General features: G+C 59.0%; 3 protein-coding genes across 9 annotated transcripts; 2 read left to right on the top strand and 1 right to left on the bottom strand.

Moving 5' to 3' along the window:
- Positions 1-495: 495 nt before the first annotated feature.
- Positions 496-5,796, bottom strand: SCLY (selenocysteine lyase). Of its 7 annotated transcripts, none has more exons than XM_082288061.1 (14): positions 5,676-5,796; positions 5,054-5,187; positions 4,870-4,982; positions 4,699-4,799; positions 4,405-4,561; positions 3,999-4,147; positions 3,733-3,897; positions 3,299-3,405; positions 2,926-2,962; positions 2,507-2,590; positions 2,254-2,356; positions 1,998-2,073; positions 1,155-1,345; positions 498-633 (listed from the first exon to the last, which is right to left on the bottom strand). In XM_082288061.1, exons 2-13 carry the CDS (start codon positions 5,101-5,103, stop codon positions 1,186-1,188), a joined length of 1,302 nt encoding a protein of 433 aa, XP_082144187.1. In that variant the 5' UTR covers positions 5,104-5,187; positions 5,676-5,796; the 3' UTR covers positions 498-633; positions 1,155-1,185. The 7 variants fall into 7 exon arrangements, with proteins under 7 accessions (XP_082144189.1, XP_082144187.1, XP_082144188.1 ...); XM_082288062.1 differs by having other exon boundaries at positions 5,655-5,766; XM_082288064.1 differs by having other exon boundaries at positions 5,054-5,162; positions 5,676-5,730.
- Positions 5,746-10,010, top strand: LOC309576640 (uncharacterized protein). The gene is made up of 2 exons (XM_082288068.1): positions 5,746-5,885; positions 6,516-10,010. The coding sequence occupies exon 2, from the start codon at positions 6,549-6,551 to the stop codon at positions 7,395-7,397; it is 849 nt and encodes a 282-aa protein (XP_082144194.1). The 5' UTR covers positions 5,746-5,885; positions 6,516-6,548; the 3' UTR covers positions 7,398-10,010.
- Positions 10,011-12,988: 2,978 nt separating this feature from the next.
- On the top strand, positions 12,989-15,936 carry AIRE (autoimmune regulator; the record flags this gene model as incomplete). Its single annotated transcript, XM_082288005.1, has 12 exons — positions 12,989-13,129; positions 13,214-13,388; positions 13,490-13,642; positions 13,742-13,813; positions 13,919-14,032; positions 14,151-14,275; positions 14,431-14,508; positions 14,788-14,903; positions 14,974-15,183; positions 15,272-15,368; positions 15,614-15,682; positions 15,856-15,936. The coding sequence occupies 12 exons, from the start codon at positions 12,989-12,991 to the stop codon at positions 15,934-15,936; spliced, it is 1,431 nt and encodes a 476-aa protein (XP_082144131.1).
- Positions 15,937-22,909: the final 6,973 nt, after the last annotated feature.

Raw genomic sequence — 22,909 nt, 5'->3', positions numbered from 1 at the left:
ATTATCCAGGGGAGGGGAAAAAAGGGAGAAATAAAAGAATGCATTTGAGATGGAGGTGTGAGCAGCATGGTAAAACCGACCAGCCTGGCAGGATCAGTGACTGACAGGGTGCTTGGGTACCGAAACTCCAGTGAGACATGGGATTTGCAAAGAGTCCCAGGGCTTTATGGGTCCAAATAGTATTCCTGGCCACGCTAATGTGTGGCCGTAAAGAGAAAGGCCAGCATCTGTGTCTAATGGGCTCTGTGCCAACCAGGCCCTGCAGGCACCTCCCACTGCAGCTGCCTGTGCCTGTGTTCTGGGACATGAGCGTTTTCTGAGGAAAAAGGCACCACTCAGATGGCTCCAACCAGTCCAGCTTCCCCCACAGAAAATACATTTTACTTGTGAAAAGCAGCAGGAATTACTTTTATTCCTATGAATAGCCAGGGAGACCAAGTTCCCTGACATCAGCCAGCCCAGCTGGAAACGCTCCTGATCCATGTGACACTTGTGTCCTTCAGTGTTGGTGATGCCAGAGACCAGAGACCCCCTGGGCCACACAGAGTTCCCTTGAGTGCTGGCACAGTCACAGCCACCCCTACAACTGTTTCCTTGAGGAGCAGGTGAAGCTGGCAACAGGAGCTCTGCCCACTGTAGGAAAGACAGAAGAAAAGGGGAGCAGGTAAAACGAAGCAGTGCTGGGAAAGCTGTGCCGTGCCAGAAATCCCTTTGGCAGCTTAGGGCAGAGCAGTTCCCAGCCCAGAATCTTCCTGTGCTTCTATCAGCTCCTTATTTCACTCTGGGGCAGATAGTCTTTCTTCCTCTGGCTGCTCAACCAGCAGGAAAGCTTCCTTTGTGGGAAGCAACCAGGGCATGAGGCTCCTCCTCCCATGGCTTCCATGCCTGTCCCTCTACAGGGACTCGAGCTCTGAGGCTCAGCTGTGTCAACACGTGCATGTGCAGGCACCCAGCTGGGTACATCTGGCAAGCCAGGGGCACTGCACAGCACGAATCCCCAAAAGCCTCCACTGTGCAGTGGGGCTGAATCCTGGGCAAGCCCTGGAGCTACTCCAGCCCCAAGGCAGCAAAGCCCCCTCCTCAGAACCTCCCCCTGCCACCCCTGAGCCCAGGCTGGTATGGGCAGCTCGCACCCAGGGGCCCACCCCAAGAACCTGAGTGGTGTCTGGGGAGCAATTCCAGGGTCTATGGGGCCGGATCCCGCTCCAGCTGCTCCACAGCCTGCACGAGATCTTGCACAGCCCTGTCCACGTCTGCCCGTGCCGTGCTGCGCCCCACGCTCAGCCGCAGCGCGTTCCGCGCCACCTCCAGGGGAATCCCGCAGCTCAGCAGCACTGGGGAGGGCCTGGAACACAGCCAGGGGGCAGAGGATGGACTCGAAGCTGAGGAAGCCCCACACATCAGCAGGGAGCCTCACTGAGCTGCGTGAGGAAGCACATCTGCAGATGTACTCCAGGCAAACCTGTCCCCTGCACAGCGCACCGCTTGCTTTCCAGGGGCACCCAATCCCACTGGGTTTCTTGCCCTCTGGGGAATCTGGCTCTTCTAAGAAGAACCTGTTTCGTGTCCCTGTGGGTTGGCAGCTCTGCCAGGTCCACAGGGCATTGCTCTAGACCAGGCCAAAAGCACCCCTATCCCCATATCCCCTAAAGGAGCCATCTGGAGGGCCAAGATGGGCTGGAGCAGGAGAGCCAGGCACAGACACAAGGCAAGCTCTCTTCTGGTAGTGCCAGCAGTTCAAAAGTACTTCCAAGCTCAGCTGGATCACCAAAGCTGGGAGGGACAAACTCCTTCTGAGCAGCAATCGAGCGTTCCAGCCGTGTCTCCTGCAGTAATCCCCTTAACAGCCCTTCAGCCCCTCTGGAAAACTCTGTACCCTCTTTGTTCCAGGTGATGCTGCCCAAGCCACCCACTGTCCCTTTCCCTGCCTGTTTCCATCCCTCCCTCCTGCTGTCCTTTGGGAAGACACCCAAGGGCTGGAAAAGCTGTCTGCTCACCGATCCCCCTTCTCAGAGTGGCAGGCAGCCCCGACGCTGGCGAGGAGCACTTTGCAGTGGGCCAGCACCCTTCGTCCTGCAGCACAAGCAACACAAGCACAGCTTTCCCAGTGTCAAGGCTCTCTCCAGGGACTACTCCTGCCTCACCTCCCTGCCCACCAGCCAAGCACCCACTAGTCTCAGCCACAGGTGCTGGTGAGGGGCAGGTGCTTGGCTGTGCGTAACCATCACAGGACAGCAGTAGGGTAAGAGCTACCTTGAAGGCCTGGGCCCAGGATGGAGAAGTTACAGGTGTTGCAGAGTCGCTTGGAGCCCTTAAAGTGACTGTTGAAGCAAATCCTCTGCTTCCCAAAGGAGGCCTGGAGAAATCAGAGGGCTGTGAACCTCTCTGGGTTCCCAAGAGGAACGTCCTTATGAGGGGGTGGGCATGGCCAGAGGGACATACTCACCCTGCTCCAGGCCACACATCCTGCAGCCTGAGACTGCGGGAAGGGACCAGATTTGCTCACCTCCAGCGTGGCCTCCAGGTAATCCCGGATATCCCGCATATGAGCCTCATAGGCCTCCCAGTTCTTGCTCACTAACTCTGCAGCCTGAGAACACCCAGACAGGCTCCACCAGTGACCCTTGGACACCTCCCTCTGTGCGTGGTCCCCGGGATGTGAGCCCAGCCTGGAACAGCCTCTGCAGTGCCAGGTCCCCTGTGTCCCCTCTCAGTGCCCTGTGCCACGTGAGCTGTGTGACTGCCAGGGCTGCAAACCCACAGCAAGCGCCCCAAAGCACCTCCTTCAACTGGCACCAGAAAGCCCCACTGCCTTTCCCAGTTCACCCTCCCTCCCACATCCCAAGTTTGTTCCTTCTGATGACCAGGGAGCACAAGTGGCAGTCTCTGTGCTGGGTTTGCACTGCTCACCCCATCCTGACTAACCTGGCCAAGGCCGGCGATCATCGGGGTGTTCTCAGTGCTGGAAGGGAACAGGGACCAGTGAGTTATTTCTCAAGATCAGAAACCCAACCTTGAGACACAGACATTCCCTCATGGGACCCCTCACTGCTGGCAAGGGGTCCTGGACACCTCTCTGAGGTGGTTGAGAAGGAGGCGGTTCCACCCTAAGGTTCCACCCTTGGAAAAGCCTGAGGTCCAGGGAGTTTCCATGCATGGATCCATTTCCCTGCCGTGCTGGGCTGCTTGCCCAGGGCTGGCAGGTGACAAAGTGCCAGCTCAGCTTGGACAAGGCGGCCCATGTGGCTTGGCCACCAGCCAGAGGCCCAGCTCTCCAGGTAACCACCTGCCCCCTTACCCTGGCCGGAAACTCCTCTCCTGTCCCCCTCCGAAGAGCATGGGGTGCAGCGGGGTGGCGGTGCCGGGGCCACGGGCGTACAGTGCTCCGATCCGCGGGCCGTGGAACTGCAGGGACAGCCACGGTGACCCTGGGGACACTGACACACCGACAGTACTGACAGTGCTTCCTGCCCTCCTGCCCAGATCTGAGTGCCCTCCAGGGCTGGCCCCTGCCCATCGCACAGGCACAGGCTGCTGCAGAGCTCTTCCCCATCCTCAGTCTCCTGCCCCCCAGCCCAGACAGGTTCCGCAGGAGCGAAGTCTGTCTGCAGAGCCCCACCCAGCAGGAGAACTCCGGCCACCACGAGGTACCAAGCTGTGTGTCCCCCTGGCAGCCCAGCAGAGATGTCACACAGGGTGACTAGCAGCAGGGCCACGCGAGCAGGGCCACACCTTGTGTCCCACGATGGTCAGGTAGTCCACGCCCAGCTCCTGCACGTCCACGCGCCCCTTGCCAATCATCTGTGCTGCATCCGTGTGCACCAGGACCCTGGGCAGCCCCTCCGCTGCTCGGCGCTGGTTGAGGGCACAGACGCGCTGGCTCAGCTCCGCGACGGGCTGGTGGCAGGGAGGAGGGTCTGCATCCCATTCTGCTACCTCCTGTCACTGCCTCTTTGCGAGGGTGTCCCCACCCCATCCCCCTCACTGCCCACACTCACCATGATGACCCCTGTCTCATTATTGGCCAACATGAGGGAGACCAGGCAGGTGTTTGGCCGGATGGCAGCCAGGACATCATCCACCTCTGCCTGCCCGCTCCGTGGGGACACAGGCACAAAGGTGGCTTCTGCAGGCCAGGAGACAAGCCCTGAGGTTGGCTGGGTAGGTTGAGAGTGCTCGGGGCTGGCCTGTGCCCCGCTGGGCAGGGCAGGAGTGTATGGAGCACAGGCACAGAGCAGGGAGGTGACACATGCAGCTTGGGGGAACGCGGGCACCAAGGGGGAAAATGGTGCCCTTCTCCAGCGGGAGAAGGTGGAACATCACAGAGCATGCAGGATCTTGCCCTCCTCCAAAAACACCAGCAGAGACCCCCATTCAAACCCCATCTGTGCCTGTGCCACTCACCTGCCAGGCCCTCCCTCCCTAGCTGCTCCAGCGGCAGGCGGATGGAGTCATGCTCCACGCTCGATGTCACGATATGTGGTGTTCCCTGGCTGTCCCCTCTCCCACACTGGCTCTCGTGGAAGTGCCTGCAGGCAGTGTGGATCACCATGTTGTTCGCCTGAAGGGAAGAAGGAGAGGAAAAATGGAGGCTCAGAAGGAGCACAGTGCCATTCATTCCCACCCTCCTAATCGCTGCTTGCTGGAGAGGGGGTGGTGGGCAGGGATTCCCAGGAAGGGGGTCCCCCCTGCTCCCACCTCCGTGCCCCCTGAGGTGAAGACGATGTCCTCGGGGCGGCCTCCCAGCATCCTGGCCAGGCTCTCCCGTGCACTGCCGATGAGCTCCTTCGCCTTCCTGCCTGCAAGACCAGACCTGGCAGCTCCCGCGGGCTCCCATCACCACAGAGCCCAGCCCGTCCTGGTCCCTACCTGTGGGGTGGGAGCTGCTGGGGTTGCCCCAGGCCTGGCACATGGCATCCCATACGGCCTGGGCCACCTCGGGGGCCAGCGGGGTGGTAGCGTTGTGGTCCAGGTAGACCTTCCTGTAGGGGCAGGGGCAGATAAGGGGTGCTGGGGGGCACACAGGGGAGCAGGGAGTAGGGCAGGGCCTCACCCCTCCAATGAGTCACACTGCGCCTCCGCCGGCTCTGTCCCCGCGCCCATCGCTGCTGTCACCGTCACTGTCACCGCTGCTGTCACCGTCACCGTCACTGTCACCGTCACTGTCACCGTCTTGCCGTCACCAACCTGGCACCGTGGGTTACAGACAGGGGGGACCAGGCCCCTGCCCTGCCTGGGGCACCACAGCCTCCCATCACCCTGCTCCCTGCCCCACAGCCACGGCCCCACCAATCAGCTCCCTGTTCCCTGCCCCACAGCCACGGCCCCACCAATCAGCTCCGTGCTCCGTGCCCCACAGCCATGGTTCCACCAATCAGCTCCCTGCTCCCTGTCCCACAGCCACGGTTTCACCAATCAGCTCCCTGCTCCGTGCCCCACAGCCATGGTTCCACCAATCAGCTCCCTGCTCCCTGCCCCACAGCCACAGCTCCACCAATCAGCTGCCCCGTTGTAACGCCCCCTCCCCCCCCAGCTCCCCTCTCCCCGGGCCGCTCCGCCCAATCCGCTGCCGCTGTTCCCATTGGCCGGGCCCGCGAGCCATTGGCCCCCGGCGGGCGGCGCGCGAGCCCCCGTTCCCCTTTCCCCCCCCCCACCTCGGGCCGGGCGTCACTCACGCGCTTCTGGCGCGCGGGCGCGAGGCGGAAGGGGCGTGGCTCGCGAGGCGGCGCGCTTCCGGCGCGCGGGGGCGGGCGGTACTTCCGGGACGGACGCAAGGCCGGGGAGCGGCGGCGGCGCTTCCCCTCCCCAAGATGGCGGCGGCAGCGTCGGAGCGGGTCCCGCGCCGCGCCCCGCGCAGGCTCCGCGCCGCTCCGCGCGCGATGGCGGTGAGCGCCCGGCGGGGGGGCCCGGGACGGGCGGCGACGATCCCCGCGCCGGGCTCGGGCGGGCGGGCGGCGCCCGGGGCCCGCCGCGCCGTGACTCAGCGCCGCACGGCGAGGGCGGCCCCGCGTGCCGCGCCCGGTGCGGGGCCGAAGCGGCGGGAGTTGCTCGGGGAGGCGGCCGCGCCTCGTGGCTCTGCGCGCTCCGGGCGGGCCGCGGCGGTGCGGGCCGTGCCCCGGGCCGCGCTCCGGGCCGGGGGAACAGCGGGCGGTTCGGGCGCTGTGGCGGGGGCAGGCGGGCGGGATTGCGGACAGGGCACGGCCGGAGCTGCGTCCTCGCTGCGCCTCCGCCGCGCCTGCCTTGCTGTAGTTGATAAAGTGAAGTGCAAAACTCAATTAAAGGCGAATTCCCGCACGCAGGCGCGCCGTATTAGGCTCTGGAAGCCGCTCCGAGGAGCGATAGGCTCGCGGAGCAGGGGCTGGGATGGGCTGGGCTAACGCAGGCGGCCAACAGCGGCGGAGCGCCGCAAACCCCCGCGTCCCATTGGCCTCGGCACGGCTTACATCGCCTTGTTTCTGCTGCGGGGAAAAACTGCCTCGTTTGACACACTTCTCTGTTTTTCTCCTGTCTTTCAGGTTATGTCGTAACCACAGAACCGCCGAGCAGTGATGGAATCACTGGATACTGAGGTGAGGGCACGGAAGACCCTGGGGACTGTGGAGTACGTGGAGTCTTCAGGCTTTGCCCAGGGGGTGCTTCCCACCAAGAAGGATGTGGTGCAGAACATGCTGTACCTGCTGCAGCCCAAGAGGGCCGGCCAGGCCCAGCGCTCCAAGGAGGACGCAGCCCAGCTGCTCGCAGAGCACCTGCAGGAGCACTGGCTGGTCTGCAACCTGCACACCATCGCCACTCAGAACATAAAGAAACTCATCCTCAAAATGTATGAGGAATTCACCCGGTTGTACCAGACCAGGAAGCAGAGACAGAACCAGGCTTTTTCCGAGCGAGCCGACAGATTCAACGAGAGTTCAGAGAAGCTCTTTGACGTGTTTTGTACAGACACACAGATGAGGGATAAACTGGAGGAGTACAGTGGGATAAAAATGACTAGCATCGAGTGGAAGTTTCTGGAAGATCAGAGGAGCGAGAGGAAAATGTACTATGAAGATTTCACAGAGAAGCAGGAGCTGAAGATGATGGAGAGAAGGCAGAAAATACAGTGTCTGGAGCACTTCAGGAAGCTCGCCAGGGAAGAGAAGGAGGGCAGCAAGGCGAAGGAGATGAAGTACAAGGGCGAGGAGCAGTCGGATGAGGGCACCAGTGTGGACGAGCTGTACCCCACGGAGGAGGAGAACGGTGGTGCCCCGGCCTTCTCGCTGCGGGGCCGGCGGAAGCGCCGCTGCACCACAGCCGCCGCCGGCACCGACCTGCCCCTGGAGGGCGAGCACATACGGATGAGCATCCGCAGGGTCAGGCCTGGCTTCTACGAGACTGTGGAAAAGGTGAAAAACTGCTAGCGCCCGCCGCAGAGAGCGGGCAGAGCTGCTGGAGTACAAGGTGGCAATGCACACGTTAGGCAAGTTTGAAATCCCACCATCCATTGGAAGTGATTGTTGCAGATCCTCAAGCCAGAGCTCAGGAACATGCTGCCTCCAGGGAAGAGGGCTGGGATGATGACAACGGCAGCAAGGACTAAACCACATGGATTTGGAAGGATGAGCTGTCAGCGGCCAGCGATGCCAAGGCTCAAATGCAGCGGATGATCCAAGGTTACGTAGCATATAAGCCTCTTCTTCCAAGGTCCTGTCTGCATCCGTGGGGTTTGGAAGTCTCTCAACATTTCTGAGCCAGCGGTGGCCTAACAGCATGAATCAGGACTCAGATTTACTGCAGGGTAATAACTTGGACTTGTTGCTAACAGAAAATCCGTGTGCTGAAGAGCCCTGGCTCCCCTGGCTGCAGTGGGGGTGAAAGGTGCTCTGCCCCTTCCTGCGGGAGCTGGCGTTTCTGCCAGGAAGGAAGTGGGTTTGCAGTGTGTGTCTCCAGCCCCGGAGAGGCACGCTGTGCTTTTGGGAAGGGACTGCTCTCCTGCTCGAGGAGCGGGCAGAGAGCAGTAGACAGTGGAGTGCTTTGGCTGTTAAAGCATTGGTGATTCTGAATGTTTTATTCTAGATTCTATTTTACCGACGTTTCCTTGATCAGGATAAACCTTCCCATAACTGGATGAGTTTTATAACAAAGTCCCTAATCTAGGATCTGGGGTGAATCCTAAATGAAGTGGTAATGTTTTATCTTTGGGGGGAGGGGGGTAACATAGGGGAAAATGCAAATTGCATTATTTAGTTTTAAGATGAGAGTAATTTTATAAACTGGTATCCTGCCTTTTTAGGACATAGGGAAGAAAAAGCCTTCCCAGGTGTAGCTGTGGTGTTCACAGCAGCAGGCACCCAGATCTGGGCTTGCTCTTCCACCCCCGAGGTGGTGCAGGCCAGCGGGGGGAAGATGGTAGTTTTCCACCCAGAGGTTGTTTGAACAAAGCGTGACCCTCTTGCCCACGTACATCCTGAGCAGTGACGTATCTGTGACTTTTTTAGTTAGAGTTGCTTTACTGGTTTTTAAAGATGAGAGACTTGACCTTCCAGTGAAACCCAGTGCTGGAGATCTCTCTGGTGAGATTCCCAAACCTTGCCAGACCACACTGAAAATGGAAAACCCCCAAGTCTCTATTTGTCCACAAAAGATCTGTGGTAGAAAGAGCGCAAACTTGCCTGGTTTTAAAATTTACCTTCCAGTGTGAATGTTGGTTTCCCCACTCCAGTATCTCAGCTTCTCCCCGTTTCTTTCCTCTCCGTCCTGCACATCATTTACTGACATTTACTCGTGCTCTTTCATTCTTTGGCTTTTGCTCCCTTTAACAATAAATGCATGTACGAATAATTTTGACAGTTCATTTACTTTTGATGAATCAGTCCTTGGACTGCTTTGAAGTCCTATGCCAAAGGAGGAATGAAATGCAGAGCAGCTGCTGGTCCCGCGGGACACGGCGGCCCCGGCCGGGCTGCCCGGGCAGGCTCCAGCCTCGGCCGCCTGGCACGGCTCCGTCCGGCTGCGAGCTGCGTGTCCCTTCCAGGGACCCTGCTCCTTAGTGCTGGAGTCCTTGCTCTGTGTCTCTGACAAGCTCTCTCTCCATGGTAAGTCGCTCCAAAGTATTTAGTGCCCACCGCGTGCTCTGCACCACTCGTAGTTTTACAGGTTTGCTAGCAGCACCCTCGAGCCTCTGCTGCCCGAGGCTTCACAGCCTCTCTCCATCTCCTCTCTGACATGCTTCACTGACCTCCCCATGCAAATTATGTCACGTTTAAACTATTTGCCTTCCAGCCCTGAGGTGCTGGATTGAGCCTCTCACTGGGTCTCTACACCAGCAGCTCTGTATCAGCAGGGAATATAGCCAAGCTCGGACCTCGCCGAAGTAGAAGTTTTTTAATAACTGCTGTAACCCCCCTTTTTATTACAGATATAGCTGACAGTATAAATGCTCGTGTGTAAAGCAAATCCACCGGGGTTGGCTCGGATATGGAACACAGCTGTATAGTGCTTTATGATTTTCAGGGATTCAGGGAATTTAAGGTTGTCAAATCTGACTTCCTGTCTACCACAGGGAATTACATTTCATTCAGAAGCCCCACACTCAGCCTGCTGGTCTCAGTTGAACTGATGTGTCTGACAGAAAGTCGAGCTGAAGGTGTCAGCAGTCTGCTGTCTTCCTTGTTACCTACTTAGTGATTAGTCACCTTCACTGTTTCAAAAAAAGACAAAAAAAAAAAATCGACCAACTTCTAGGCTGTGATTCTTTTCATGACATCCTGTACAGGCTGAGCAGAGTTTATCACATTGAAATCATATTTGGGTTTTTTTAACTGGGTTTGACTGTGGATAGAGCCAAAGCCTGGCTCTGTTTCTGCTGCAACAGGGGGAAAATTTCTAAATCATGTATCCTGATTACTCTTCTTTGGGACCATGGTGCCTTTTTAATCAGGACAGTAAATCTTGTCCCAGGATTCTGTACTTTTGTACGTTAACAGTTGTTGACTTTCCTTTTTGGTGTGTCCCAAATAAATTAATATAACATATCTCTGGGCTTTTGTTTCTTCTTTCTAAAGGGGGAGGAAAGATGAAACTGAGGCTAAAATAAATCTCTGCTTCAGCTCTCCTTCCCGGGCCCTTGCAGGAGCAGCTGGGCTGCCTGCAGGTGGAGCTGCTCCCATCCAGACAGCGTGGTCAGAGATGGGAATCTGCCACAGGGGCCCACATGGAGCCCCTTTTTTCAAAGATGCTGGAGCCTGGAGCAGCCAAAGGTAAGGGGAGAGGAATAAAATCTCTGCACCTGGTGGCAGCGTTTCATGTGGGTTCTCAGTGTGCCTCAGGCCTGGTGGGATTGGCACCAAAGGTGGGGACTCCCTGCCTTCCTGGAGTGGTCCCATGCATGGTATTCCACTGCTGCCTGTTCTCTCCTGACTGTGGTTCAGGGATGATGTTTGAGATGAGTGAGGGGCAGTCGTGTCCAAGAGAGACGCAACAAGGGTTTGCACCACGGGACTTGAGCAAGGAAGGGAAATTGGAAAGGAGGAAATGCTGGAAGGGGCGTGTTGTGTCAATGGCTTTTGCAGGAGGGAATCGAGGTGCATCCCAGGGGCTATAAATACTTTTGCTGCATGCTGAATCACTGATTTTACTGGGCATTTGGGGAGAAACACTGTCAACCTCCGCTCCTTGAGTCCTGGTTTCTGCAGGGGGGGCAGTAGAAAGGAGAGGGCATCCAGAAAGCCCTACACCCCAGCCTGGGCCCCTGGCAGCCAGGCAGGGCACATGCCAGCCCCAGGCAAAAGCTGCCTTTTTGCAGCCATTACAAGTTCCTTAGAGCTGCCCAGGCTGGCTGTGAGCGAGGTTGTGTAGAAAGATTCGCCTGATTTCCCAGCATGGATGTGCCTCTTCACGTGGCCACTGCTCTGCCTGCTGCCCCTCTCAGAAAAGGGAAGGAACACAAAAAAAACCAACCCAAAATGCAAATCATGGCACTACTGAGTGGGCTGGATGTGGAAAACAATGTCTGTGACTCAGCACAGAAAGAGTCACAAAGTTGGAATTTAAAACAAGTCCAAGCCCAGCACTGTGGGCATATGGCTTGTGGAGTGTTGGGCAGTGCCTGCCCACGAGGCAGCTGGATGGGCAGGGGGAAGTGCCTATCCTAGACGTGCCAGACAGCTTAACACAGGGTGACAGTGACAAATTGTGGCACTGCAGGTGGGATGCTGGGGAAAACAGTGTTTCCAGGAAGAGTGGAGCAGACCTGTGAGGCTGTGTCACGAGTGTGCTTGTGCTCAGCACCTGTGGCCGGACTTGGGCAGAGCTCAAGGAGGGGAGATGAACCTCCTGTGTCACCTGACATCCACGTTTTGTCCCCTGGGGGGATGCATGGCACAGGTGGCGGTGAAGCCATCCCCACTGTGGCAGAGCTGGGCACAGAAATCCTGGTGTGGGGCACAGGAACCCAGTACAACACCTGCCCGACCTCCAGCTGATGGCTCCCACTGCCTCCACAGGAAAAATCCCCCTGAATACTGAAAGGAGCTGCAGGGCGAGTCTTTCCATGGGCAACCACATTAATTTATTAACCAGACACGTGCAAGGGTATTTCCTGCTCTCGCCAAGGGCGTAGTGGTGTTATTCTTCCTGACTTTCTTGACAGCAGATGCTTCCTCCTAGCACAGCTTTGGAGCCAGCAGATACTGCTGCAGTCTTTTAAGACTCAGCAATGAAAGTTCCTCCCGGTATCCCCTGGCGCCGCTCAGCAGAATCTCCTCTTGCACCATGCTCTGGTCCTGCTCGGGTCGGGGTTTGCCCTGCGGCCTGGGGACAGCTGTGCACAGCCACAGCACCCCCGGCGGAGCCTGCCGGGCAGCCCAGACACACCTCCAGAGGGAGGGAAGCTAGAAATTGATCCTGGGGAAATCCAAACGCCTGGGAATTGGGGTAGGAGCTTTTGAGCTTTCTCTTTCCCAACTACCTGGTACAGAGCAGCCAGGCCCCCAGACTTTCCTATGCCAGATGTTTTCAAGGAACCAGCTTCCCCCTGGCTCTAAGCTTTTTGCAGCTCCATATGCCCAGTTTTGGGAAGTGGGTATTGACAGAGCTGTGGGCTGCACATGACCAGGTATTCCCTGGGCACACTCGTGGCACTGCCATGGCTCTGGTAAGATGTTTGCTTGTTCAGCATCTTCAATTCAAACCCAACACACCTTTTGTGAAGTTTCTTTGTGTGTCAGTGCTTCCTACTGCCCCACAGAAGCAACCTCAGGAGACCAGTTTGCTTAATTGGCCCAGCCTCCAGCAGCATTTTATATCCCTTTGCAGGCCGATGTGCTCCAAAATCACTCACATCTTGGCTCCCCCGTGTCTGGAATGCATTCATTATGTGAGCACCCAGACAGTTCCTCCTGCAGTACCCTGTGTTTCTATCTTGAGACAAAGCACATTGTCCGTGAGAGATGTTGGGAAGGGAAGTGGAGAGTGTGGGGGGAGGACACACTCAAAGACACCCACACCCCCTCTCCCCACGCTCTTTTGTTGCCATCACACTCCCAGCTCTTGGGCCCTTACTTCCCACGTGCTCCTGCAGCCGAGTTTCTGGATGAGAGAAGCAGGTCCTGTGGAAAGTCCAGAAATTTTGGGAGACACTTGGGTGACCGCAGAGATGAGAGATGGGAGCCCCTCCCCAAGACGTCACTGACCCCCTCTCCCTGGTCACCCCGCGGTGTTCCCCGCGGGTTGGGTGTCCTTCACCAGCGGCACAGCCGACCCCACGCCGGCTGCCGCTGCCCGGAGCTGGGGAGGTGCCTGACCTCAAGCCCGGGGCTGGGGGTGCGGTGGCGGCGCGGGGACAAGCCCAGCCCGGCCCCGCCGCGCGGGAGGGACGGGTTCAGGTTACGGCCTCGGACAGAAATGACTGGGGCTGCGGGAGCCCAGTGAGGTTTCTGGTGCCGCGGCCAAGGTGTATTAAAGGGGAGTGCCCGGGGACGGGGCAGTGCAGGCTCCGGCGGTGTCCCCGGGCATGTCGGGGCCGGGCAGCGACGGGGACCTGCGGCGCCTGCTGAAGCTGCACCGCACCGAGATCGCCATGGCGGTGGACGACGTCTTCCCGCTGCTGCACGGCCTGGCTGACCACGACGTCGTCCCTGAGCACATCTTCAAGGTGAGCCTGCGGAGCAGGACAGGACGGTCATGCTGTGGGGGCTGGGGCCGGAGGGCAGCCCGTGGGCCGTGGTGTGCCCGGCAGGAGACGCTGAGCCGGACGGAGCGGGAGGGCTCCCACCGCGCCTTCCACGCGCTGCTCACCTGGCTGCTGGGCCGCGACGCCGCCGCCGTCCGCGACTTCTGGGCCGTCCTCTTCAAGGACTACAATCTGGAGCGGTACTCCCGGCTCCGGCCTCTCCGCGGCACCTTCCCCAGAGGTATTAGTGGCCAGGTGGGACTGGCACCCCCGGGGGCTGACAGTGGGCAGGGGTGACATGCAGGGTGCTGCTGCCTGTCCCGGTCCCTGTTCCTCTTGCAGAGGTGGAGCTGGGGCGGCAGCGCCGTGGAAGGCGTCTCTCCCCGAGCCCCACAGCACCGGCCCCACACAGACCCCAAGGCAAGAGGAAAGCCCCCGAGGAGCGGGACAAGGCCCGGGCGGCACAGCCCGCTGCACGGCACAGCGCCAGTCCTGGTACGGAGACCCAGAGCAGGCTGGAGATGGGGCGGGGTGCTGCCCCCGAGGTGTCGTGGGGTGCTGTGCCCCCTGACGCCCATCCTCACAATGCTGCAGGGCCCCTGGTGAAGGCAAAGGCTGTGAAGAGGTCGGAGGGCACAGATACCCCCCGCACCTCTCGTGCCAGCGGTGAGTGCCAAAACCCCCAGGGCAGCTTCTGCCTGTGAGCCCTGTTTGCCCACAGCTGCGGGGAAGGAGGCTGCCCACCTCACTGAGCCGCTCCCCTGCTGGCAGCCCTCCAGGCGGTGGCTGCCTCGGTGCAGAGAGCGGTGGCCGTGGCAGGCGGTGAAGTGCCCGTCAGCCGTGGGGCCATTGAGGGCATCCTCATTAAACACGTGCTGGATCCGAGTAAGTACAGCCTAGCCCAGCCACCTCCTGCCCAGTTTAGTCCCCAAATTCAGGAGCCACCCTCAGGCAGGTGGATGTGGAGAAGGGGAGCTGGAGCTGCCTCTGGCCTCTCTTGCAGGCAGCTCCAAGACAGGCAGCAGAGCTGGGGACGAGCCATATACCCCAGCTGCCTCTGAGGAGCCAGAGGCCAGGAGCAGAAGCCACAGCCTGAAGGCCCCTGCCCAGCCCAAGGCATCCCGAAGTGTACAGACAACCCCCTCCTATGTTTTCACCCCCATCTTGTGCAGCTGCCAAGGCTGTGGCGGGCGGTTATTCCTGCATGGCATCGTGGCCATGGCCTGCGGGTGTCCCCCAGTGCCAGCAGTGCCTCTCCAAACCCCTTCTTGTCTTGCCAACAGAACAGGGAACCCCAGCTGCACCCCCAGGGCCAGCTGCCAGCTGCCACTGTGTACAGTCAGGACCCTGTGCCCCACCAGGTGAGCTCTGGATGTGACACCTGGTGCACCCCCAGGAGGAACTGTTGGGGTGTCCCTGGCATGTCCATTTGGCCTGGCCTAGAGCAGGAAACCCAGGGCTCAGCTGCTGGGGGTTCACCAGGTTATGACCCCCAAGAGACAGGCAGTTTTACCACCCTGAAAGGATTGGTATGTTTGGTGCAGGGTGGGTGATGCAGGGGGAGAGGGCAAGGGGAATGACAGCCATGGCTTCAGCCTGTGGGGGTGGCAGTGACCCCCTGCCCACTCCCCCGGGGACAGGAGAACGAGGATGAGTGTGCAGCATGCGGTGATGGTGGTGAGCTCATCTGCTGTGATGGCTGCCCCAGGGCCTTCCACCTCGCCTGCCTGGTGCCCCCACTGCCCCATGTCCCCAGGTGAGTCCCAGGGCACACAGGGATGCCAGTGCCCTCCGCCATCCCTCACTGCTCTGCTCCTGCTGTGCAGCGGGACATGGCGATGCGGCTCCTGTGTGGAGAGTGTGGCTGAGCCAGGCCGGCTGCTGGAGGCAGACTTGGCTGTGGAGAGACCCCCCGAGATCCTGGGGGAGGCAGCGCGGGACACCCAGCCGGGTGGAGCTAAGGGGAGTGTCTGCAGCCACTGCTGCACCCAGATCCCCACTCCCCGACACTGTCCTGCTCCCAGTGCGGACCCCAGGTGAGTCCCCCATCACTCCCCACATCCCAGCCTCAGTTCTTCCCTGGAGGGTTCTGCCCTGACGGTCTGTGTCACCCCGATGGTGTAGGGGGCTGCTGCTGTGCACATCCTGCACAGGCACCCTGGACACAGGCAGCCTGGGCACCACCGCAGCAGCTGGAGACCAACTGCTTCCGGCAGCCAAGGTCAGCACCAGCAGTGCCGCACACAGGGTGGGAGAGGTGGAGCAGGGGCTCTGGGGAGCAGGAAGGTGGAGGTGGATCAGGCAGGGTGAAGGACACCACATGGAGGCAAGTTAGTGAAGCTGTACTGGGGGAGCATGAGCTGGGACTGCACCAGGTGAGGGACTGAACATGGGTAGCAGCCCTCAACAAACGGAGAGCAGGCTGAGGGCAGCGGGGGAGCTGGCAGGACATCTCTCCACACACAGGCAGAGGACGGAGCCCTCAGCAGTGAACCTGTGCTGAGTCGGGATGAGCTCGATGCGCTGCTGGGTGAGGTAAGACTCTGTGTGACACCAACAGGCAGACTCCATCCAAGGGGGACCGTGTCTCTGGTGTGGCCCACAGGGTGACATGGGGCTGTGTGTCAGGCACGGTGTGCCTGGAGACCCCAGGGGGGGGCAGGATGTGGGATGGGAAAAGAAAATGAACACATGGGGCTGTCCCACAGAGCACGTGGGATGGGATCTTGCAGTGGGCATTCCAGAGCATGGCACAACCGCTCGCAGACACGCATGGGCTCCTCGCTTAGTGCACAGACCCAGCAGCAGACCTACCATCCCAAGCCATGATGAAACAGCCTCTGAGCCAGATGTAAAACAAGACGCTCACAGGCATCACGGCAGCACAAAAAACATCACACAATAAACCAGTGACGGTCAACAGACTGACACAGAGGAAAATGGAAGGTCCCAACCAGTGACACTCAACAGAGAAAATGAACAGTGAAAATGTGAATAAACAACATGAAAGACGAAATCAAAAGGTGATTGAAAAAAAAAAAACCAATACAAAGAACTGAGAAAAAAACCCCCTGTTATCCAAACAAATGATTAAAAGATAAAGTTAGACGTTTAAACAACTCCAAAACCAAAAGGGAAGTGAACTGTGAAATCTCCACCAGAGGGGGGCAAAAGAAGCCTACAGCACCCGGTATTCCCAGGCGGTCTCCCATCCAAGTACTAACCGGGCCCGACCCTGCTTAGCTTCCGAGATCAGACGAGATCGGGCGTTCTCAGGGTGGTATGGCCGTAGGCACCCCTCAGCACCACAGCAGCGCTCTCCAGCACACACCAGCGCCTTCCTGCCCTGCCCCAATGCCCCCCGCACCCGGCACACGGCCCCCAGCACCGCCCTCGGCAACAATGGAACCTGCAGCCAGACCCAGCGGCACACGAGCCACACAAGCCCCAGGAGACACGCGAGCCACGGCCACCCTCGCCCTCGTGCCCCTTGGCACGGCTGCCCAAGCAAAACAAGGCACCTCTGGCCCAGTCCCCAGGACACAGCAAAAGAAGCCTACAGCACCCGGTATTCCCATCCAAGTACTAACCGGGCCCGACCCTAATATCGTCCCTGCCCGGCTCCGTGGGGTCCTGCGAGCTCCCACAGAAGCACGGGTGGGTTCAATTATTATAGTCAGTGGCAAAGAGTTGAGAAGGGCGTTTGCATACGTTCCAGCAGGAGCATTTATTGCTTCTACGCTACCGAAGGTTGCAGAAGCAAATACGAACATGATCCCGAAGCTCACCGTTTTATCCGGGGGTGGGGAAAAGGTGGGACTAGGGAACGGGGACCAATGGAGAGCTCTGGGGGAGTGACAAGGGGTAGAGGCTAACAGACAACCGGGGAATTCAAACTGGGATGGATTAATTTAACAAGCATCCTTGGAGAAGCCTTTCTGGTCACCCTAACATAAAGTGGCTCCTGTGGTACTAGGGACCTGTCTTACTGACAGCTCTCTGTCCCTTGTAATGTATGTTCACCGGCCACCACAATTCCTCTTTTCTGTATTAAGCAAAAAGGCCTCCCCCAGAGATCCCAACACCCAATGTCCCAGACAACCAAACATACACAAGACAACAAAAGTGATCAGAAGTACCCACAACCCAATGTTCAAACAAGTCCTCAAATCTTTTAGAGGATTTTTCTCTCTGGATGCTGCAATGGATACTCTCATGGGCAGAGGTGAGGTTGAAGCAGCACAGTTCTCTTTGGGCTGTGGCACAGTCCAAGCATTCACTGCTGGTGGTACCAGGAGCATCCAGAGGACGGCAGGGTAATACGTGTTGGGTGCTGGGCATCATCATGAATGTGGGCACCGGCTCTGGCAGTTGCTCTGACAGTTGTTGGGGTTTTAAACAAAGTTAAAAATTTGCAATTTCAGGTGCGGGGGGGGGGAGGCTTTTCCCTTCCCCCCTTCCCTTACTTAAAGGTCTGGGGAAAGGTGAATGGTGTAACAGTAATGGGTGTGCGAACCTGTGGCTAGGGAATGGATAACAAGTAGTAAATAAAGAGAGGAGTGCAAGTTGACAGAAAACATCTCAATAGGAGTATTGGGAGGTATGGCTGTGGGAAAGGCAAAGCAGAGGGGTGGTGGTAGGGAATATTAACTGATGGGAAAGCAACAGAATGGGGTAGGATCTGGGGAGACACCACAGGTGTCTTGACTCATCCGTTCAGAGTCTTGTTTACAGTTCTGGTGACAGGACGGTGCGTCTGTTTCTGTGGTGAACATCGGTGCTGTTTTGAGTCGTCTCTGTTTCGAAGCAGCGGTGGTCTGGTCTTTTGACTGCGCCCTGTTCATCTTGGTCGGCGCTGTGTCTGCAGCAACGGTGTTTGCTGGGCTGGTGCAGGGCTTGTTTTCCTCTGGCAGTTCCCAGGTATCATCTGTGGCCTTTGGCTTCTTCACCCCAGTCCTTTGATCTTCACACTCGGCATCAGAATCTGAGAAGTCACTGTTCTGTTTCTTTGGCTGCTGTTCTGTGTGCTCCAGCTGCAGGTGCCAGCTGGTCAGGTCCACTGCGTCCCCCACGATGTTCTCGCAGCTTACTGGGAACAGGCTCCTGCGACCCCCCTCTTTTTCTGCTTTTCCTGTAGCACGGGGGTGGAGGGTGCGGCCAGGGCCGGGGCCGACGAGAAAGACCCCACACGGGCGGAGTTCTCGCAGCTGGGGGAGCAGAGCGGCAGCAGCCGCGGCTTGGTAACATCAGGGCACTCGCGCAGCCGCGGCGGGGGGGAAGGGCGCGGCTTAGCAGCGCTGCGGCACGGAAGGAGCGGCCGGGGGGAGCGGGGGGGCCGCGGCAGAGCATCTCCCCAGGAGCCGGCCCCAGTCTGCTGCCACAGCGGGAGAAGCCAAGTCCACTGGCCTGAGAACGACAACGAACTGTCCCTTCAACTCCCACGCCACACGTGGGCGGCCAGGGCGAGCCGCGGCAAGCGGCCGTGCGGGGCTCGGTCCTGGGCTAGCAGCGTGGCTAGCTTGGGCGTGCTCCCGCCTCGGCGGCGGAAGGCGGCCGGGCACGAGCCGGCGGCGAGTCGGGGGCGGGCTCGGAGGCAGCGGCGACAGGGAAGAAAAGCGGCTGGGCCTGCGCCCCACCCAAGCTGCTGCAGGGGAAGGACGGTCCGGTGTCGGTCAGGAGACCGAGGGGGGCGGACACGGAGGGGGGGCTGAGCGTGGGCAAAATGCCCACCGCTGCCCGCACATGGCCTGTGCCATGGTGAGCGGTGAGGCGGGAGAATCGAAAATAAAGGCAGCAGCTGGGTTTGCAGGACAGGCCAAGCTGCCACCGTCTTGGAGCAAATTTAAAGTGGAAAAAAACGGGGAAATGGGTACTGGGAAGGGGTCTGGGGCAGAACCCGGAGTGGCCTGGCCAGCACCACCGTGGGCAGGGAACGAGGAAGATCAGGAGGCAGCCGGGGAGACGGGAGCAGCCCCGGGCTGTCGGGCAGAATCTATCTCCCGGTTTCCCTTGAAGCAGGGATAGGGAAGGAGGCAGGTTTTGGGGTTTTTTTAACCGTTCTCAACATTTTTAACAGCTTTCTAACTAGTTGGTAGAACAAATAAATTTTTCCCAACAGAAACAGCCAAGAGATGAGACGTTTTAAATTCCCTTTAAAGTTGTTAAGCAACGAAGTTAGAAAATGCATTAAATCTTTCCTTGAAAAATGCAAGTTCCCACAAATGAGGGCTTTTAGAACTTGGGGAAAGACTTCCCGTAGGAGACGGATTATCTCACCGTCCATCTCCCTCTCCTCCCAGCCCCGAGACAAAAGAGAAAAATGAAAAGGATAAAAGGTGCCGTATCTCACCAGAGGATCAAATAATACTCTCAGGGTGGTCCAGTCGCCTGCAGACCGGTCTCCTCTTCTAAGGAAATTATAGGTCTTCCTCTCTGAAACCTCCTGATATAAGTTAAAGGCTTCCTCGAGGGAAGTGGCTGTTGTAAATGTGGCTTGAACCCAGAGACTTCTGGAGACGCTGTCGAGGAGGTCCGAGGAAATCCACGCTGAGACGCCACTTATTACTGAGTCCCCTACAAGTCTGCGGCTCACGTGCAGGAGCACACAGATGCTGGAATGACTTACGTAATATTAAGCCAACAGCAAGGAAATGAGAAGGGTCCTTGCTTAGAGTTCCACAGAAACCACTTTATTGCTACAACTTATGATGGATTCCAAAAGCAAATGACCCCGAACAAGTGACAGCTGGAGCTTAAATACAGGGGTGCGGCTAACACCAGGAGCCAAGCACGGAATCAGAACGGGGGTACATTACCATAACCAAAAAAGGCATCCTGGGAGAGGCTTCTTTCCCTCACCATAACCAGTAAGTCTTTGGCACCAGAGATTGTCCCCCCAAGAACTCTCTCCGTCTCTTCTACCACAGGTCAATCGGCCACGACACGACCCTGCTTAGCTTCCGAGATCAGACGAGATCGGGCGTTCTCAGGGTGGTATGGCCGTAGGCACCCCTCAGCCCCACAGCAGCGCTCTCCAGCACACACCAGCGCCTTCCTGCCCTGCCCCAATGCCCCCCGCACCCGGCACACGGCCCCCAGCACCGCCCTCGGCAACAACGGCACCTGCAGCCAGACCCAGCGGCACACGAGCCACACAAGCCACTCAAACCACGCCAGCCACGCGAGCTACGGGAGCATCAACAGTCATGGCCACCGGGTCTGCCCTCGGCAACAACGGAACCTGGAGCCAGACCCAGCACCACACGAGCCACACAAGCCACGCCTGCCACGCAAGCCCCATGAGCCACGCGAGCCACGGCCACCATTGCCCTCGTGCCCCTTTGCTCGTGTGCCCAAACAAAACAAGGCACCTCTTGCCCAGACCCCAGGACACAGCAAAAGAAGCCTACAACACCCGGTATTCCCAGGCGGTCTCCCATCCAAGTACTAACCGGGCCCGACCCTGCTTAGCTTCCGAGATCAGACGAGATCGGGCGTTCTCAGGGTGGTATGGCCGTAGGCACCCCACAGCCCCACAGCAGCGCTCTCCAGCACACACCAGCGCCTTCCTGCCCTGCCCCAATGCCCCCCGCACCCGGCACACGGCCCCCAGCACCGCCCTCGGCAACAACGGCACCTGCAGCCACACACAGAGCCACACAAGCCACACAAGCCACGCCGGCCACGTGAGCTACACCAGCATCAACAGTCATGGCCACTTGCTTCGGCCTTGGCAACAACGGCACCTGCAGCCAGACCAAGCGGCACACAAGCCACACAAGCCACTCAAACCACGCCAGCCACGGGAGCTACGGGAGCATCAACAGTCATGGCCACCGGGTCTACCCTCGGCAACAACGGAACCTGCAGCCAGACCTGGAGCCACACAAGCCAAGCCTGCTGCACGAGCTATGCAAGTATCAACATTCATGGCCACCAGCGCCGCCGTCGGCAACAACAGAACCTGCAGCCAGACCCAGCAGCACACAAGCCGCAAAAGCCACGGCAGCCACGCAAGCTACATGAGCATCAACAGTCATGGTCACTTGCTTCAGCCTTGGCAACAACGGAACCTGCAGCCAGACCCAGCACCACACAAGCCACACAAGCCACTCAAACCATGCCAGCCACGCGAGCTACGGGAGCATCAACAGTCATGGCCACCGGGTCTGCCCTCGGCAACAACGGAACCTGCAGCCAGAGCCAGAGCCACACAAGCCACAAAAGCCATGCCGGCCACACGAACTACATGAGCATCAACAGTCATGGCCACTTGCTTCGGCCTTGGCAACAACAGAACCTGTAGCCAGACCCAGCACCATACAAGCCACACATGCCACGCCTGCCACGCAAGCCCCATGAGCCACGCGAGCCACGGCCACCATCGCCCTCGAGCCCCTTTGCTCGTGTGCCCAAACAAAACAAGGCACCTCTTGCCCAGACCCCAGGACACAGCAAAAGAAGCCTACAGCACCCGGTATTCCCAGGCGGTCTCCCATCCAAGTACTAACCGGGCCCGACCCTGCTTAGCTTCCGAGATCAGACGAGATCGGGCGTTCTCAGGGTGGTATGGCCGTAGGCACCCCTCAGCCCCACAGCAGCGCTCTCCAGCACACACCAGCGCCTTCCTGCCCTGCCCCAATGCCCCCCGCACCCGGCACACGGCCCCCAGCACCGCCCTCGGCAACAACGGCACCTGCAGACACACACAGAGCCACAGGAAGCCACACAAGCCACGCCGGCCACGTGAGCTACGGGAGCATCAACAGTCATGGCCACTTGCTTCGGCCTTGGCAACAACGGAACCTGCAGCCAGACCCAGCACCACACAGGCCACACAAGCCACTCAAACCACGCCAGCCACGGGAGCTACGGGAGCATCAACATTCATGGCCACCAGCGCCGCCGTCGGCAACAACAGAACCTGCAGCCAGACCCAGAGCCACAAAAGCCACACAAGCCACGCCTGCCGCACGAGCTATGCAAGCATCAACATTCATGGCCAGCAGCGCCGCCGTCGGCAACAAGAGAACCTGCAGCCAGACCCAGCACCACACAAGCCGCAAAAGCCACGGCAGCCACACGAACTACATGAGCATCAACAGTCATGGTCGCTTGCTTCGGCCTTGGCAACAACGGAACCTGCAGCCAGACCCAGCACCACACAAGCCGCACAAGCCACGCAAGCTACGGGAGCATCAACAGTCATGGCCACCAGGTCTGTCCTTGCCAACAACAGAGCCTGCAGCCAGAGCCAGAGCTACACAAGCCACACAAGCCACGGCAGCCACGCAAGCTACGTGAGCATCAACAGTCACGGCCACCAGGTCTGTCCTTGCCAACAACAGAGCCTGCAGCCAGAGCCAGAGCCACACAAGCCACACAAGCCACGCCTGCCACGTGAGCCACGCGAGCATCAACAGTCATGGCCACTTGCTTCGGCCTTGGCAACAACGGAACCTGCAGCCAGACCCAGCACCACACAAGCCACACATGCCACGCCTGCCACGCAAGCCACGCAAGCCCCATGAGCCACGCGAGCCACGGCCACCATCGCCCTCGTGCCCCTTTGCTCGTGTGCCCAAACAAAACAAGGCACCTCTTGCCCAGACCCCAGGACACAGCAAAAGAAGCCTACAGCACCCGGTATTCCCAGGCGGTCTCCCATCCAAGTACTAACCGGGCCCGACCCTGCTTAGCTTCCGAGATCAGACGAGATCGGGCGTTCTCAGGGTGGTATGGCCGTAGGCACCCCTCAGCCCC

Source organism: Coloeus monedula, assembly GCF_965178545.1.
Source record: "Coloeus monedula genome assembly, chromosome: 10".
Taxonomy (NCBI): Eukaryota; Metazoa; Chordata; class Aves; order Passeriformes; family Corvidae; genus Coloeus; species Coloeus monedula.
This window is presented reverse-complemented; position numbering and strand designations above follow the sequence as displayed.